Source organism: Engystomops pustulosus, chromosome 7 (genome assembly GCF_040894005.1).
Source record: "Engystomops pustulosus chromosome 7, aEngPut4.maternal, whole genome shotgun sequence".
In the NCBI taxonomy this organism is placed as follows: Eukaryota; Metazoa; Chordata; class Amphibia; order Anura; family Leptodactylidae; genus Engystomops; species Engystomops pustulosus.
The window spans coordinates 60,470,988-60,486,128 of NC_092417.1; the positions used below are offsets into that span (position 1 = coordinate 60,470,988).

Below are 15,141 nucleotides of genomic sequence, written 5' to 3' on the forward strand. Positions count from 1 at the left end.
TGAGGAGCTCATGTCCCTAGTAGAGAGGTATCAGCCTACGGAAGACCTTCTACTTACCTCTCTCGCACGAAGCAGTGCCAGTGACAGGGTCACCAAACCAGCTGGTAAGACTGCTACTGCGGAAAAGGGGAGACATGTCAGGTTGGGAGGGGGTTCATTGGGGGGCGTGGATACCCAGAAACCCAGTGAGGCTCGTGACAGAGGTCATGGCCGTATCCAGTGCTGGGGCTGCACAGCTACAGGACCCTACCTTGTTTAAAGCACGGGAGAATGTTAAGGTGATAAATGAGGTACTCCAAATACCAGGGGCTGACAAAATATACCCCCGAATGGTGATTGTTGGGGAACTGTTGTACAGGGTCGACCAGATACGGGGTGAGGAGGTTGAGCAACTTGTAGTACCCCAATCTCACCGTAGGCTGGTGCTAGAGTTGGCACACAAACATGTGCTGGGAGGGCACTTAGGTGCTGAGAAGACCCGAGAGAGGATCCTGCAGCGATTTTTCTGGCCCGGGGTGTGGGAGGAGGTAAACCGGTATTGTAGCTCCTGCCCTGAGTGTCAACTTACTGCCCCGGTCTCCCACTTCAGGAGTCCTTTGGTCCCGCTACCAATCATAGAGGTGCCATTTGAACGGATTGCAATGGATCTGGTTGGCCCCATAGTCAAATCCTCAAGGGGGCACCAATACATCCTGGTTATCCTGGACTACGCTACGCGGTATCCCGAGGCGATTCCATTAAGGAACACCTCCTCCAAAAATATTGCTAGGGAGCTGTTCCAGGTGTTCTCACGCACAGGCCTCCCCAAGGAAATCTTGACTGACCAGGGTACCCCATTCATGTCTAGGGTAATGAAAGAGATGTGTAAGTTACTGCAGGTTAAACAGCTCCGCACCTCTGTGTATCATCCTCAGACAGATGGCCTGGTCGAGAGGTTTAATAAGACCTTGAAAGGGATGCTAAAGAGGGTGGTCAGCAAAGATGGGAAGGACTGGGATTGTTTGTTGCCCTATTTGATGTTTGCCATACGTGAAGTTCCCCAGTCCTCCACGGGTTTCTCACCCTTTGAGTTGTTATATGGCCGTTCCCCACATGGGCTTTTGGATGTAGCCAAGGAGACCTGGGAACAGGAGAGGACCCCCCACCGTAGTGTGATAGAACACGTCTCCCTTATGCAGGACCGCATAGCGGCGGTAATGCCCCTTGTAAAGGAGCACATGACAAGGGCACAAGAGGCCCAGTCTAGGGTCTACAATAGGTCAGCCCGACTCAGGACCTTTAACCCAGGCGACAGAGTGCTAGTTCTGGTGCCCACCGTTGAGAGCAAGTTCTTGGCAAAATGGCAAGGACCATATGAGGTCATGGAGAAAGTGGGGGAGGTAACCTACAAGGTATCTCAGCCGGGGAGGAGGAAACCCGAACAGATATACCACGTGAACCTCCTAAAGCCATGGAGGGAAACAGAGTCCCTGATGGCCGTGGGAGTAGAAAAAGCGTCTGTCCCCAAGAAGGGGACACCGGAGGTAGGTGTACCCGATGCCAAGGTGCCTGAAGTACGGATCTCGGAGTCCCTCTCCAGGGCCCAGATGCAGGAAGCGAAGGAGTTTGTGCTCCGAAATGTGGATGTGTTCTCTAAGTTACCGGGACGTACTTCAGTCATCAAGCATGACATCATAACCGAACCCCACATCCGGGTACACCAAAAACCCTACCGGGTCCCCGAACCGCGCCGGCTTGCCATATCCGAAGAAGTCAGGCAGATGTTAGACCTGGGGGTTATCGAGGAGTCTAAAAGTGACTGGTCGAGTCCTATTGTGTTGATTCCCAAACCTGATGGTTCCCTACGGTTCTGCAATGATTTTAGGAAGTTGAACGAGGTGTCCAAATTTGATTCTTATCCCATGCCCAGGGTTGACGAGTTGATAGAACGACTTGGACAGGCTAGGTTCTTCTCCCCCCTTGACCTGACGAAAGGGTATTGGCAGGTACCCCTTACTGACAGGGCCAAAGCGAAGACCGCTTTTGTTACTCCTGATGGACTTTTTCAGTACGTGGTACTCCCCTTTGGGCTACATGGGGCTCCCGCCACATTCCAGAGGTTAATGGATCTCGTGCTAAAACCTCACCGGAGATATGCCTCGGCCTACCTGGATGACATCATAGTTTATAGTACCGATTGGGAGAGTCACCTGGCCAAGGTGCAAGCAGTGGTAGACTCCCTGAGGGCAGCAGGGTTGACAGCGAACCCCCAAAAATGTGCACTGGGTCTGGAAGAGGCCCGTTACCTGGGGTACCGTATTGGGCGAGGTGTCATCAAACCCCAAGTAAATAAAATAGAGGCGATCCAGCAGTGGCCACGACCTATGAGAAAGAAGCAAGTGAGGGCTTTCCTAGGCATAGTGGGCTATTATCGCCGATTTATCCCCGATTTTGCTACCATAGTGGCACCCCTGACTGACCTGACCAAGGGTAGCAAGTCGGTAATGGTAAAGTGGAGTGAAGAGGCTGAGGGGGCGTTTCAGCGACTTAAGACGGTTTTGTGCGAGGGACCGGTACTGATCACCCCTAACTTCACCAAGACCTTTATTGTGCAGACTGACGATTCTGACGTGGGCTTAGGGGCTGTCCTGTCCCAAGTAGTGGAGGGTGAGGAACATCCCGTGACATTCCTGAGCCGCAAGCTCACACCTCCTGAGAAGAACTATAGCATAGTTGAGAGGGAGTGCTTGGCGATAAAATGGGCTCTGGAATCCCTGAGGTATTACTTGGTAGGGCGACAGTTTACACTAGGGACCGATCACTCTCCCCTCACCTGGATGAGTCAGGCCAAAGAGAGGAACGCCAGGGTCACAAGGTGGTTCCTAATGTTGCAGAATTTCAAATTCACGGTGGAACATCGAGCAGGAAAGCTGCATGGGAATGCCGATGCCCTGTCTCGTACTCACTGTCTGATGGCCAAAAGTGTTCGCCCCCACAGGGTCAAACAGAGGGGGAGGGTATGTGAGACACTGAAGGGGTTAACTGTGGATGGGCGGTATGTTTCCCCTAGGTTTTGCTATTATGCAAGGCCTTAATGCTGAGGTTTGTGTCCAGCACCTTGGACACAGGTGGTGGGAACAGCCCAATCAGCCTAATAAAAACCGCTCAGCAGAGCTCAGAATGTTGTCTCTCTGGAAGGAGGCTGGAGAGCACGCAGCCTTGACCTCTGTGCCTGGAGCAACGAAAAGTGTTTTGTTAGTGGTGAGTCAGAAAACCATTGTTTAGTTAGCACCCTGACGGGTAGGATATTATTTTGTTTTTGATGCCTGAATGTAAAGGCTGTTTTATTTTGTTCCTGCTGAAATAAACACAGGCTAGACCTGTTTTGGACTGTACTTTGGTGTCACTGTCGTGAACTGCATCACAGCACCCCGCTACCACAGTCTCTACTGGGCCAAACCCCCCACAACATATATACATACATACACATATATACACACATACATACAAACACACATACATACACATGTATACACACACACACATATATATATATATAAATATATATAAACACACATACATCCATATATATATACACACATACATATATATACACACAAACACATATATATATATATATATATATATATATATATATATATATATACACATATAGCCAGCAGCAAGAACAGGTCATACAAGAACAGGTGAGATACATGACTTATAGTAAAATACATGATCGTCGTAGTGAGATACATGATACATAGTGAATGTTTCAGCCTGGCCCTGCTCATATAAACAGATGGGTAATAAGTGTAATCTTCTATATGAGTCAGATAAACACACTGCCACCACTGTATACACTAAGACTGGAAATTCTGCACCCCTGTTATATATAAAGCCATCACTTCTCGCCATCATAACACGTCACGCTGTGGGCCCTCACACTAACTAACTAAGAGGCCAAATTATGTGCAGTATGGAAAGAGCATTGCATGGAAGTGAGTGTGTATATACTAATATTTATTTATACATACACACACACTGGAGATCAAAATTAGAGAACACCACACAATTTTTCATAAACTGTATATCTTCTAAAGCACAGATTAAAAATGTTAATGAGATGAATGAAAAAAAAAACTGATCAAAATTAGGGCCGATTCACACCAGCATTTCTTTTTTTACATCAGTGATTTTTCACTGAACCCATTTTAGCTTATGGTCACATACAGTTTGTTTTCCCTTTTGTGGCTTTATTTTTTACTGATGCCTTAGGCCCCTTCTACACTTGCGTTGCAGATCACGTCAGAGTCTGATCAGGGTGCGATCAGGGTTTGGTCAGTGAAAAACTGACATTTTGCACCAGAGTTCAATCAGTTTTCAGTCAAAGTTTATTCAGTGTCTCAGGCGCTTGTGTGTGAAAAAAATGCAAGTCTGAAAAAGCCCAATGGGTCAGAGTGCAATGCAAGTTCTGCACGTCAAAAGCACTTGCAGAACACGTGTGTGAAAAATGCAAGTGTAGAAGGGGCCTTACTGAGTCATTCTTTTCAATGTTGTGCTATATTTTTTCCACTGAGCACTGATCAGTGGAAAAAAACCTGAAGTGTGAAGTGCCTCAGATCGGTTAAAAGCAGTCCGTTAAAAAATGCATCCGTTTTTGAAAAACTCATAAGTTTTTTGAAAACGGATCCGTTTTTAACAGGTTTTACCAATCATCTTAATTAAAACTGGTCAAAAATTAGTTATCCTTATTCAATGACCTATACATCAGGTCACGTGCAAGCAATAGAAGATATTATTCCAGCTGTTAGGTATCTATTGCAAAATCCTATGGAGCTCAGGTTTCCCTCGTGTGTTTATAGAAACTAAATATTTACTTCACAGCCTAAAGCCCTTGTAGGGTGAGAGGATGGAGACAAAGACGTGTCTATAAAGTTTAATTCCTGCACTTCATCATATTCTTCCACATTAAAGCAAATCCACATTAAAGCAATTTCTCGGAGATTAATAGATTAAGCTGTGCTGCGTCATTTGGCATATACTATGATGCGTGTGCTCCATGGTTTTACATAGGACCTGCCTTATAAGTGCTGAATGCTAGTAAGCCAATTAAACATGTCCAGAAGCTTACCTAGACAATTATCTGTTCTAAATTATATAAGGTTTATTCCTTTATAAATTATTACCCAACATGTATAATCCTCCATGTATAATGCACCTTAGAGGGCATCTACTGCCAGGATGAAGGACTGTATGCAAATGTAGGCTCCATAGGTGTTAAAGGGAACCTTCCAGCACGATTCTACCCATGAAGGTAGAACGGGTGGTAGGTGTATGTATGGGACGTGAGGGTAGCCCTTTTTAGAGTTAATCCTCCTCGTACAAAACTTTATTAGGCTAATATGTAAATTTTGTTAAGCCACTACTCCACGCCCAAGTAGCCTCTTTTCTCCTCCTACCCTTACATCTTCTGCGTGCCGCTCCTTGTAGCTGCGTGCCCTCGTCCGAGAAGCCGGAGTTCTGTGGATGAGCAGTAGCTCCGACCTCCGAGCTGTGGCTGCACAGCCGCGGGCCTGTGTTCTGCGAATGCTCAGAACGCCGGCTTCTCGGATGAGGGCGCGCAGCTACAAGGAGCTGCGTGCCGAAGATGTAAGGCTAGGAGGAAAAAAGAGGCTACATGGGCGTGGACTAGCCACGACATGTAGCCTCATGTCCGGCTACTCCACGCCCCAGTAGCCGCTTAACAAAATTTACATATTAGCCTAATAAAGTTTCCTACGGATAGCAGGGACGTGAGGATTAACTCTAAAAAGGGCTACCCTCACGTCCCATACATTCACCTACCACCCGTTCTACCTTCATAGGTAGAATCGTGCTGGAAGGTTCCCTTTAATGGAGCCTGGAGCCCCTCAGGCTCATTTGCATGCAGTCCTTCATCCTGGTGTTAGATGGTAAGGTCAGCTTTCATCAAGGTCGCAGCACAAAACTGGCGCAGACACAATTAACATCGGACTAAGCAGTAACATGACCATTTAGGTGCACATTTTTTCTGTCTTGTCAGACACAGTGCAGCCCCGACACAAAACTTGCGCAGACATTTTATAAATATATGTACAAGCAGTTTGCACTTTCCTTTAGTGCAAAGTGAGACAGAAAACTGCCCAGGGTGGTGGCATCATCCAGAAAATCAACTGTGAAAGTTTAGCACTGAAGTTAAGCTCTCCCAGTGCCAATTTTGCTGTAATGGATGGTCCTGCGTACATGGATATCACATCACTCCACAGGTCTGGTAAATGAAGTCCATCACTACAAAGTAGGTGTCCTGAGACGGCAGAGTTTGACTTCAAAACATTCACGACATACTGACAGTGGTTTATTAGATCAATTTTTGCTGTAAAGCTGCACAGTGATCGGTGCATAATTTGAATGCTAAACATACAATGGTGGGAAAAGAGCTATTACTTATGTGTAGTTATCAATGACATTTATGTACCTGAAAAATCCTGTTATGCAACAAAAGCACAAAAAATGGTTAGCACTTCCTTACCAAGAGGCAAAAAAGGGGGGCATTTAAAAAAAAAAGGACTGTGGACATGGAGAATTACACTTACCTTTATATTTCTCAGCCACCTCTAGGAAATACTGAAGAAATGCTAGCGACACATGTTCCCCTATAGGACACAAACAAAATACACCAATGGCCTAAAATTCTCAAGTTTTTTTTAAGGGAAATGTAACAGAACATTTTTTTATACGGGGAAACATCTCCATAATCCATAATCCGGTTATGTTTAAAAAAAACACCTACAAGGGAAATCATCCACATATGTTTAGTCTCCTCCTTGATGGCCCCCCTTGTTGATATGATTTATTTGCTCCGCTAAAGCAAGATTACTGTAAAGCTAAACATTGTGACATAAAGGCGCACTGTCACATCACATCAATTCTACCTCCAGGAAAGAATTTGTCTGGGAACTCACAGATCAAGTAGAAGAGAACGGCAATAGGGCGAGCGCTGGACGAGACCATCTTGAAAGTCTCATCTGTCAATGAAGGTACCAGCTGCAGTGGTAGTCTGGGCCTTCTGTTCTTGTATACGTCCTTTGCTACCTCATCATCCTGGACCCCTACAGTAAGGAAAGTATGCACAGCTTAAATATTTACATGGAGATGACATGTGTTTGGAAAGAAGTAAAAAATGAAATACTAATTGTTCAATCACGAAGACGTGACAGGAGCCATTCACGACACAGACTGTAATGATGTGCACGTAGCACCGAAAAACATTCAAAACATAGATTCAAAACATCATAGATGGGAAATCTTGGAAAATGAAATTATTTTTGGTGTTTTTTTTTACACAGTCAAAATGAATACAGTGTATACTCAGAGTATAAGCCAACCCAAGTTACCCCCAAAAAAACTGGGAAAACCTATTGACTCGAGTATAAGCCTAAGGTTTGGAAATGCATTGATCACAGCTCTTCAGTATATAGCCAGCAAGCCCCCAGTATATAGCTAGCCCCTGCCCCCTAGTGTATAGCCAGCAGCCCCTTGTATATAGCCAGTGCCTGCTCCCTTGTATATAACCAGTGCCTGCCCCCTTGTATATAGCCAGTGCCTGCCCCCCCCAGTATATAGCCAGTGCCTGCCCCCCCAGTATATAGTCAGTGCCAGCCCCCCAGTATATAGCCAGTGCCAGCCCCCCAGTATATAGCCAGTGCCTGCCCTCCTCCTATATAGCCAGTGCCTGCCCTCCTCCTATATAGCCAGTGCCTGCCCTCCTCCTATATAGCCAGTGCCTGCCCTCCTCCTATATAGCCAGTGCCTGCCCCCCCCTCCTATATAGCCATTGCCTGTCCCCCTCCCATATAGCCAGTGCCTGCCCCCCCTCCTATATAGCCAATGCCTGTCCCCCAGTATATAGTCAGCCCCTTGCCCAGCCTAAAAAAACTCTGTACTTTTATGATACCCCCCCCCCCCCCCACAGGTCCTCTACGGCACACACTATGATGTCAGCAAGCAGCTGACTTCATGGACAGGGAGCCGAAGACATAAGAGGACCTGTGGGGGAGCGTCGGAAAAGTGAGTACAGAGTTTTTTCCCATAGACTCAAGTATAAGCCGAGTTAAAGTTTTTCAGCACATTTTTTGTATGTACAGTAGTTTCAAATTGCATAAAAATGAACACAAAAAACTTATAAAGCTTACCCTTATAATACTTACAGAGACTAGTCGATACTATTACTACTGTAGTGACTGTATTTTTTTCGAGTCTACTTAATTGATTATTGCCATATCTGAGATCGCTAAGGGTCTGACCACTGGAACCCAAAACTACTACTGGGGTGAATACTGGCCGGAAGGCCCCCTAAATAAAATGCGACTGACGTTCCATTCATTCCTATGGGGATTCCAGAACTATAATCTTGCACACATAGAAGTCAATGGGACACTTGTCATCAATACTCACAAGTGCTTCATTTATTATCAAGTCTTTTAGACTATCAAAACTTTTAGTCCCTCATTCCTGACCCTCAAATGGAGTCCCAGTGTTTGTGCCCTGATCGATCTCACACTTATATTGAAAAATCAACAGAATATTTGATTTGCTTATCTTATGGGACAACCCCCAAGGGGACATTTGTGGTCACTTCCTTTAGGCTGAATGGCAGATAGCTGTCCATAGTGGTGCATACAGAAGATGAAAATACTGCAACTGGGCCTTAACCCCTACGGGACGCAGCCTCTTTTGGCCTTAAGGACGCGGCCCCATTCTTCAAATCTGACCTGTGTCACTATAAGTGGTTATAGTTTTGGAACGCTATGAGATATCCAGGGGATTTTGAGATTGTTTTCTCGTGACACATTGTACTTCAAATTAGTTTAAAAATTTGGATGAAATCTTTTGTGTTTAGTTATGAAAAAAAACAAAATTTGGCGAAAAATTTGGAAAAATTCTTTATTTTCAACGTTCTAAATTCTCTACTTTTGATGCAGATAGTCATAGCTCCCAAATAAATTCATAACTTACATTTCCCAAATGTCTGCTTTATGTTGGCATGGTTTTTTAAGATTCCACATATTTTACTAGAATGCTCTGAGGCTCAGAATTTAGGTATCATTTTTCACATTTTTTGTAAAATCACCAAAACCTGTATTTAGATGGACCTGCTCAACTTCTAATTGACACTGAGAGGCCTAAATAATAGTGAGACTCGTAAATTACCCCATTGTGGAAACTACACACCTCAACGTATGAAAAACCACTTTTAAGAAGTTTGTTAACGCTTTACGTGTTTTATAGGGGTTAAAACAAAATGGAGGTGCAGTCTCCAAATTGTAATATTTTTTCACAATACACCCATTTTGGGTGGAAAATTAAACATTTACAATGGATTAAATGAATAAAGGCTCCACAAAATTTGTTACCCAATCTCTCCCGAGTACACGGATACCCCATATGTGCTGGTAACCTGCTGTATGGGCGCACGGCCGGGCATAGAAGGGAAGGAGGCGCCATCCAAATCAGATTTGCTATGTCACATTGTACAGGCTATAATTTTTTTCTTTTTTTTATTGTGGACCTATAGGGGCTTATTTCTTTTGCCACATGAGATGCACTTTTCTGGTACGTAATTTGGGGGAATCTATAGGCTAATTGGTGAGATTTTATTAACTCTTTGTTGGTGGAGGAAATGAAAATCATCACTTTTCAGGAAGATTTTTATGGGTTTTTTTTTTTGGCTGTTTACCATACCATAAAAATAGTATATTATTTTTATTCTATGGGTCGCCACGATTACAAAAAGACCTCATTTATATAGATTTTTTATTTTTTCCCATTTTTACTGAATAAAAAGTAATTTGGCAAAAATGTTGTTAATTTTAGCATCACCGTCTTTCATATGCATAACTTTTTTATTTTTCGCCTCACAAACCTGTTTAAGGGCTTATTTTTTGCGAGAAGGATTGTTCTTTTTAGTGGTCTTATTTTAGAGTGCATAACATTTTTTAAATCCCTTTTTAAAGCATTTTTATAGGGTATTAATTGAAAATGATCTTTTTTCTGGAGCTTTTTTTTGTTTTGTTTTTTACGGGGTTCACTTTGCGGATCTAATAACGATTCTGTTTTATTATACAGATTGTTACGGACGCAGGGATACCAAATATGTGGGGTTTTGTGTATTTTATTCAATTGTACTGAATAAAAACCAATTTGGAGAATATCTTGTTCATTTTAGCATCACCATCTTTTCATATGCATAACTTTTTTATTTTTCGGCTGACAAATCTGGTTAGGGGCTTATTTTTTGCGAGAAGAGTTGTTCTTTTTAGTGGGCTTATTTTGGAGTGCATAACATTTTTTAAATGACTTTTTAGAGCATTTTTTTATAGGGTATTAATTAAAAATGATCTTTTTTCGGAACGTTTTTGCGTTTTTTTTTCTACGGCGTGTACCGTGCGGGTCCAGTAACGATTCTGTTTTATTATACAGATTGTTACGGACGCGGCAATACCAAATATGCGGGGTTTTTTGTGTTTTTGTGTTTTTTATACTTTATTAAGTGTTTTTATGGGAAAGTGACATTTTAGGGGCTTATATTTTTATGTATTTATTTTTTATTTATTATAATGTGTAGTGTTTAGTGTTTTTGCATATTTTTACTTATACATACTTGAACTTGAACCAGTGATGCTCTGATCACTGGTTTAAGTTCAATACACTGCTCTACAATACTATTTTATTGTAGAGCAGTGTAAACTGTCTGAGCAAGCTTGCGCATGCTCAGACAGTTTACAGTCAGACCCGGAAGGGGTCTGGCTGCCATGGAGACCGGGCAGCTCCGGGGCACATGCCAGTCCTCGGAGCTGCCCAGAAGTGGATCGGATCCCCCGGTAAGCGGCACGGGGGATCCGATCCACAGCGCAAACACCCTTACACGCCGCGGTCATGTTTGACCGCGGCGTGTAAGGGGTTAACACCCGCGATCGGAGCCGGCTCCGATCGCGGGTGTTAGCGCAGGCTGTCAGCTGTACTAGACAGCTGACAGCCGCTGCTTCTGGTACCGGCTCCGTTCGTGAGCCGGCCCCAGAAGCAGGACGTTATAGAACGTCCCCGTGCGCTAAGCATCTAGCCCCGGGGACGTACTATAACGTCCTGGTGCGCCTAGGGGTTAAAAACTACAGTAAGTTTACCTGGGTCACCGTGTGTTTCTTCAGGCTTCTCCGGTTGTTTCTCACTGGTAACATGTATGAGGTCTAGGATTTGCTCAGTCTTCTCCAACATCAGATACTTTACTGGTGCGTTCTGTCAACAGGAAGATTGTTCAATACAGGTTCAACCATACAGCAGGCAAAAATGATGGACTTTAATAGATGTGCTGCTGAAATGGGGTGTATGAAAACAAGATTATCTGCAGCCCTTACTTCATCTGGTCTCTTCACAGCCACATTATAGGTGAGAGGAATGGTTACCCCGCACTTCTCCCTAGAAAGGAACAGATGAAAAACTAAAAAAAAATCCACATATTACACACATTGTTATGTAGATATGTCATACACAGATGTCATAGATGTCTCCACTGACCATAATAACACATGCTCATGAATAGGGAGATGGGATAAGCAGCCAGTAGACATGTCTGGTGCCGCTTATCCACAAGAAAAAAAGGTTTGTTAAAATTTTACCTCCGTGTTATAGCGATGCCAGCTTTCCCCAGTAACTGCCAGGCCACGTCCTCTGCCGTCTCCATATCAGCTTCATAGGTCTCTTGCTGGCTCAGGAGGAAGATTACAGGTAAACCAAGCTGCAGGTGAACACTGCTAAATTTATCAAGATCACCGGAAGCTTCAACCTAGAAGAAAACAGATACATTGCTGATTGCTTTTACAAAAGAACCACAAAATATTATGGTTATTATATCTGTAATGTAGATGAAATTGTCATTGATTCCACAACAAACAGCATATTCTGGCATGGATATGCCTAGTTTAGGGGAGAGAGGTGTGTATTATTTTCTGGGGAAAAAGAAATGGAATTCTGCTTGTCAATACAGTTTTGTGATTTCAAATTAACAAATCTCACAACTTTCCATGAACTGAATAGTTTTCTTTTTAGGTGTTCCAATAAACTTATACATGCTAAGCATTCATTTATCTTCAGTAGTTTATATGACACAGATCACATAGGAATTCCAGCCAACATGTCCCTGCATTAAATCATTCTTTGAGCATATTTAGCCAATAAGTCCACATGTATTAGCAGTCCAGGTATTCCCACAATAGGTAGGATATGTATCTTACCGAGGGCAGAGCCTCTCCACTCCAGGTGGTACGGAGGAACGTTTCGGAGGAAGTCTGTGTAATGGGCATTAACGCCTCCGTACTATCTACATATCCTACCTATTGTAAGAATTCCTGGACAGCTTATACATGTAGGCTTATTGGCTAAATATGCATGCAGAATGATTTAAAACCCGAACAAGTTGGCTATAAAGCCTATGTGAAATGCAGAAAACTACATATAACTACATATAAACTACAGAAAATTGATGAATTGCTTAGCGTATATAAGTTTATTGAAACAACTAAAAACTAAAGTTATGTGACTTCATTATTTGAAGTGTGCTGACAGTGGGAGATCCTGGGAGTGCGAGATCCTGAGTTTTACTAAATGTTATCTGATTGCTTTCACTGGTCCCACAGAACATTAAAATATAGTCTTGTTCATGCATTAGAGGAGGAACTTGTGGAAACTTTGTGATGTGTGTGACCAAATAACATGGGTACGATGACAGGGCTCAGCTTTGTGGCCTTTCTATTCCTATGCTCACCAAGTCCTGCTACAGAGGGCTCCTGGGATGAGCACAGTTGATATTGTCCCTAATACAGCAGAACGGAGCAGGCGATTACAGTCCGCACTGTTCTGCTGTATGTATGTTCTGAGTAGGAAGCTAAGAAGCTGCTGGAGCTAGAACGTACCTTTTCGGAATAGAGATAATTATTGTGTCCTCCTTGGGGAGGGGGGGGGGGGGTGTATATAGCTTTGTATTGTTGGGGAGGCTGTGTATATATCTATATATTCATGGGGGTGGTGCTGTATATATATATATATATACACACACACACACACATGTGTTACTGGGGATCTGTATATATTCATTACTGGGGGGGCTGTATATATTACTAGCAAAATTTACTTTATTGAAAAAAATTGTGGGGAGGGCCCCCACCAGTTTGTGCCCAGGGACCCCCACCACACTTAATCTGTTCCTGCTACAGAGCAATCATAAATGAAGATCTAAAAGGAAGTACTTTGTTATGCTACATTTGGATGAGAAAAACTAGCAGTGTAAATACATACCACTAGAGGGAGCCCCATGAGTTTCAGAAAGCGATGAATGTTGATTGTTGTCAGAGAATTATCTGAAACTGTTCTCTGACATTTCTGCTCGGTGTTCATCACTGATTTACAATGGATGAAAGCAAGTCTTGCCGGTATTAGGCTGGGGTCTTCAGTACTATGAAGAAATAACCAATATGTTAATTTATGCATTAAACAAAAACTTGCATTACATTCAAAACTACTCATCTTCTGTGTTATGTTTTCTTCCAATGTCTCCCAATGGGAGCTTGTTCCAAGATAGTCTGGTGGTGGACCTCACAGAAGATGATAACAGAGGTCCGTATCCCCCATTTATCCTATTGTATAACTAGTGAGGTACCCAAGTTCTCTAGAGAGCCACAAGATGGCAGGCACCATTCAAAAAATTACAGGGAAAATAAAAGTATAACCCAAGTAATGCATTTAAGGGGGAGATTAAAAGCCACAAAAAGAACAGAGGCATGAAAAATAGATCAAGCAAATAATATCTTTATTAATAGAAAAATACACCACGAAACTTAAAAACCTTTATACCTAAATACTCAGGCCATGAGAGCGGAGGGCATCTATCCCCAGCACCCCGTACTCATGGCCTGAGCATTTAGGTATACAACTTTCTTATTTGTACATGGTTTTGTGCTGATCCTTGAATTGTGTGTCCATCCATTATTGTGTTTCACCCCTCTTTTGGTTGTTATCTTGCATTTGTATGGACTTGTCAAAAGATTTGATTAGCTCACTTTTTATAATATTTATTTCTGTACATTGTTGTATACTATATTGTGGCCAGTAGGGGGAGATGGAGTTCCAGGAATAGTGTACATTATCATGTGTCCAGCACTTTCCCGAGGATGCCATTCATTTGTGACTTTGTTCACTATTTTTAAAGGTTTTTAAGCATGTTTTGTGGAATATTTTTCTATTAATAAAGATATTATTTGCTTGATCTATTTTTCATGCCTCTGTTCTTTTTGTGGCTTTTGATTACATATTTTGGCATGTTTTGATCAGTGGTTATTGTTGGGCAGTGCTGGTCCACCTCTTGTGTATATGTAAGGGGGAGATTTACTTACTCCATCCCCGGAGTTCACAGAAAGTACATTGTCCGACTCCAATGCAATGTGCTGCGATTCACTAAGATCGTGCGCCCCGAAATCATGAATGTGTCACCTCCCCACTCAGATCCGACAGAGTTCGCCATCTTTTTAGTGGCGCATGATAGGGATACGGCTTGCGACACAATTTAAAAATTAAATATCGCTCTAAGTCTGAATCAGTCGGATCGTCCAACGGCACGCTCCCAAAATTGTGTCACATGGAAGCCAGCACAGCTGCGCTAAAAAAAAGGGTTGCTTGCGACACAAACGCAACGCATGTGCTACTGAAATACCTGTGCAAGTCATTTTTCAATTGAAAAAAAGGTGCACAGTCCGAAAAAAGTGCGTTGCAAAGCCGTAGTAAATGTGCACGAAAATATAGAGTACAAATGAACTCTTAAACACTGTAAACAAAAACTACAGGGGTTAAAAACTATTTAAAAATTTGAAAAGAAGCAAATAACACAATAGGGGAAAGTTGTGAGGCTACATCCCACCAACTTCCCTTCCCACTAAAAATATGGGGTGTGTATCTCACTAAAATGGTAAACATTTATATGATAACAAAGTATAAGCAATGATCAAATAAATAGTACAATAGAGATCAATGCACGCAAATATTCCTAAATCGTCCTGCTAAAGGAAAATGCATGTGACTATAACTATAAATATATAG

At 42.8% G+C, this 15,141-nt stretch overlaps 1 protein-coding gene across 2 annotated transcripts in view; it reads right to left on the reverse strand.

Annotated features, from left to right (window-relative positions):
• The window catches only part of TXNDC16 (thioredoxin domain containing 16), a 48,354-nt gene that overhangs the window by 17,970 nt on the left and 15,243 nt on the right, over positions 1 to 15,141 (reverse strand). For both annotated transcript variants that reach the window (XM_072116110.1, XM_072116109.1), the window contains exons 10-15: positions 13,348 to 13,504; positions 11,673 to 11,839; positions 11,412 to 11,472; positions 11,181 to 11,292; positions 6,963 to 7,109; positions 6,594 to 6,653 (exon numbers count right to left, since the gene is read on the reverse strand). In XM_072116110.1, the coding sequence (XP_071972211.1) occupies positions 6,594 to 6,653; positions 6,963 to 7,109; positions 11,181 to 11,292; positions 11,412 to 11,472; positions 11,673 to 11,839; positions 13,348 to 13,504 (704 nt within the window). The remainder of the gene's footprint in view (positions 1 to 6,593; positions 6,654 to 6,962; positions 7,110 to 11,180; positions 11,293 to 11,411; positions 11,473 to 11,672; positions 11,840 to 13,347; positions 13,505 to 15,141) is intronic.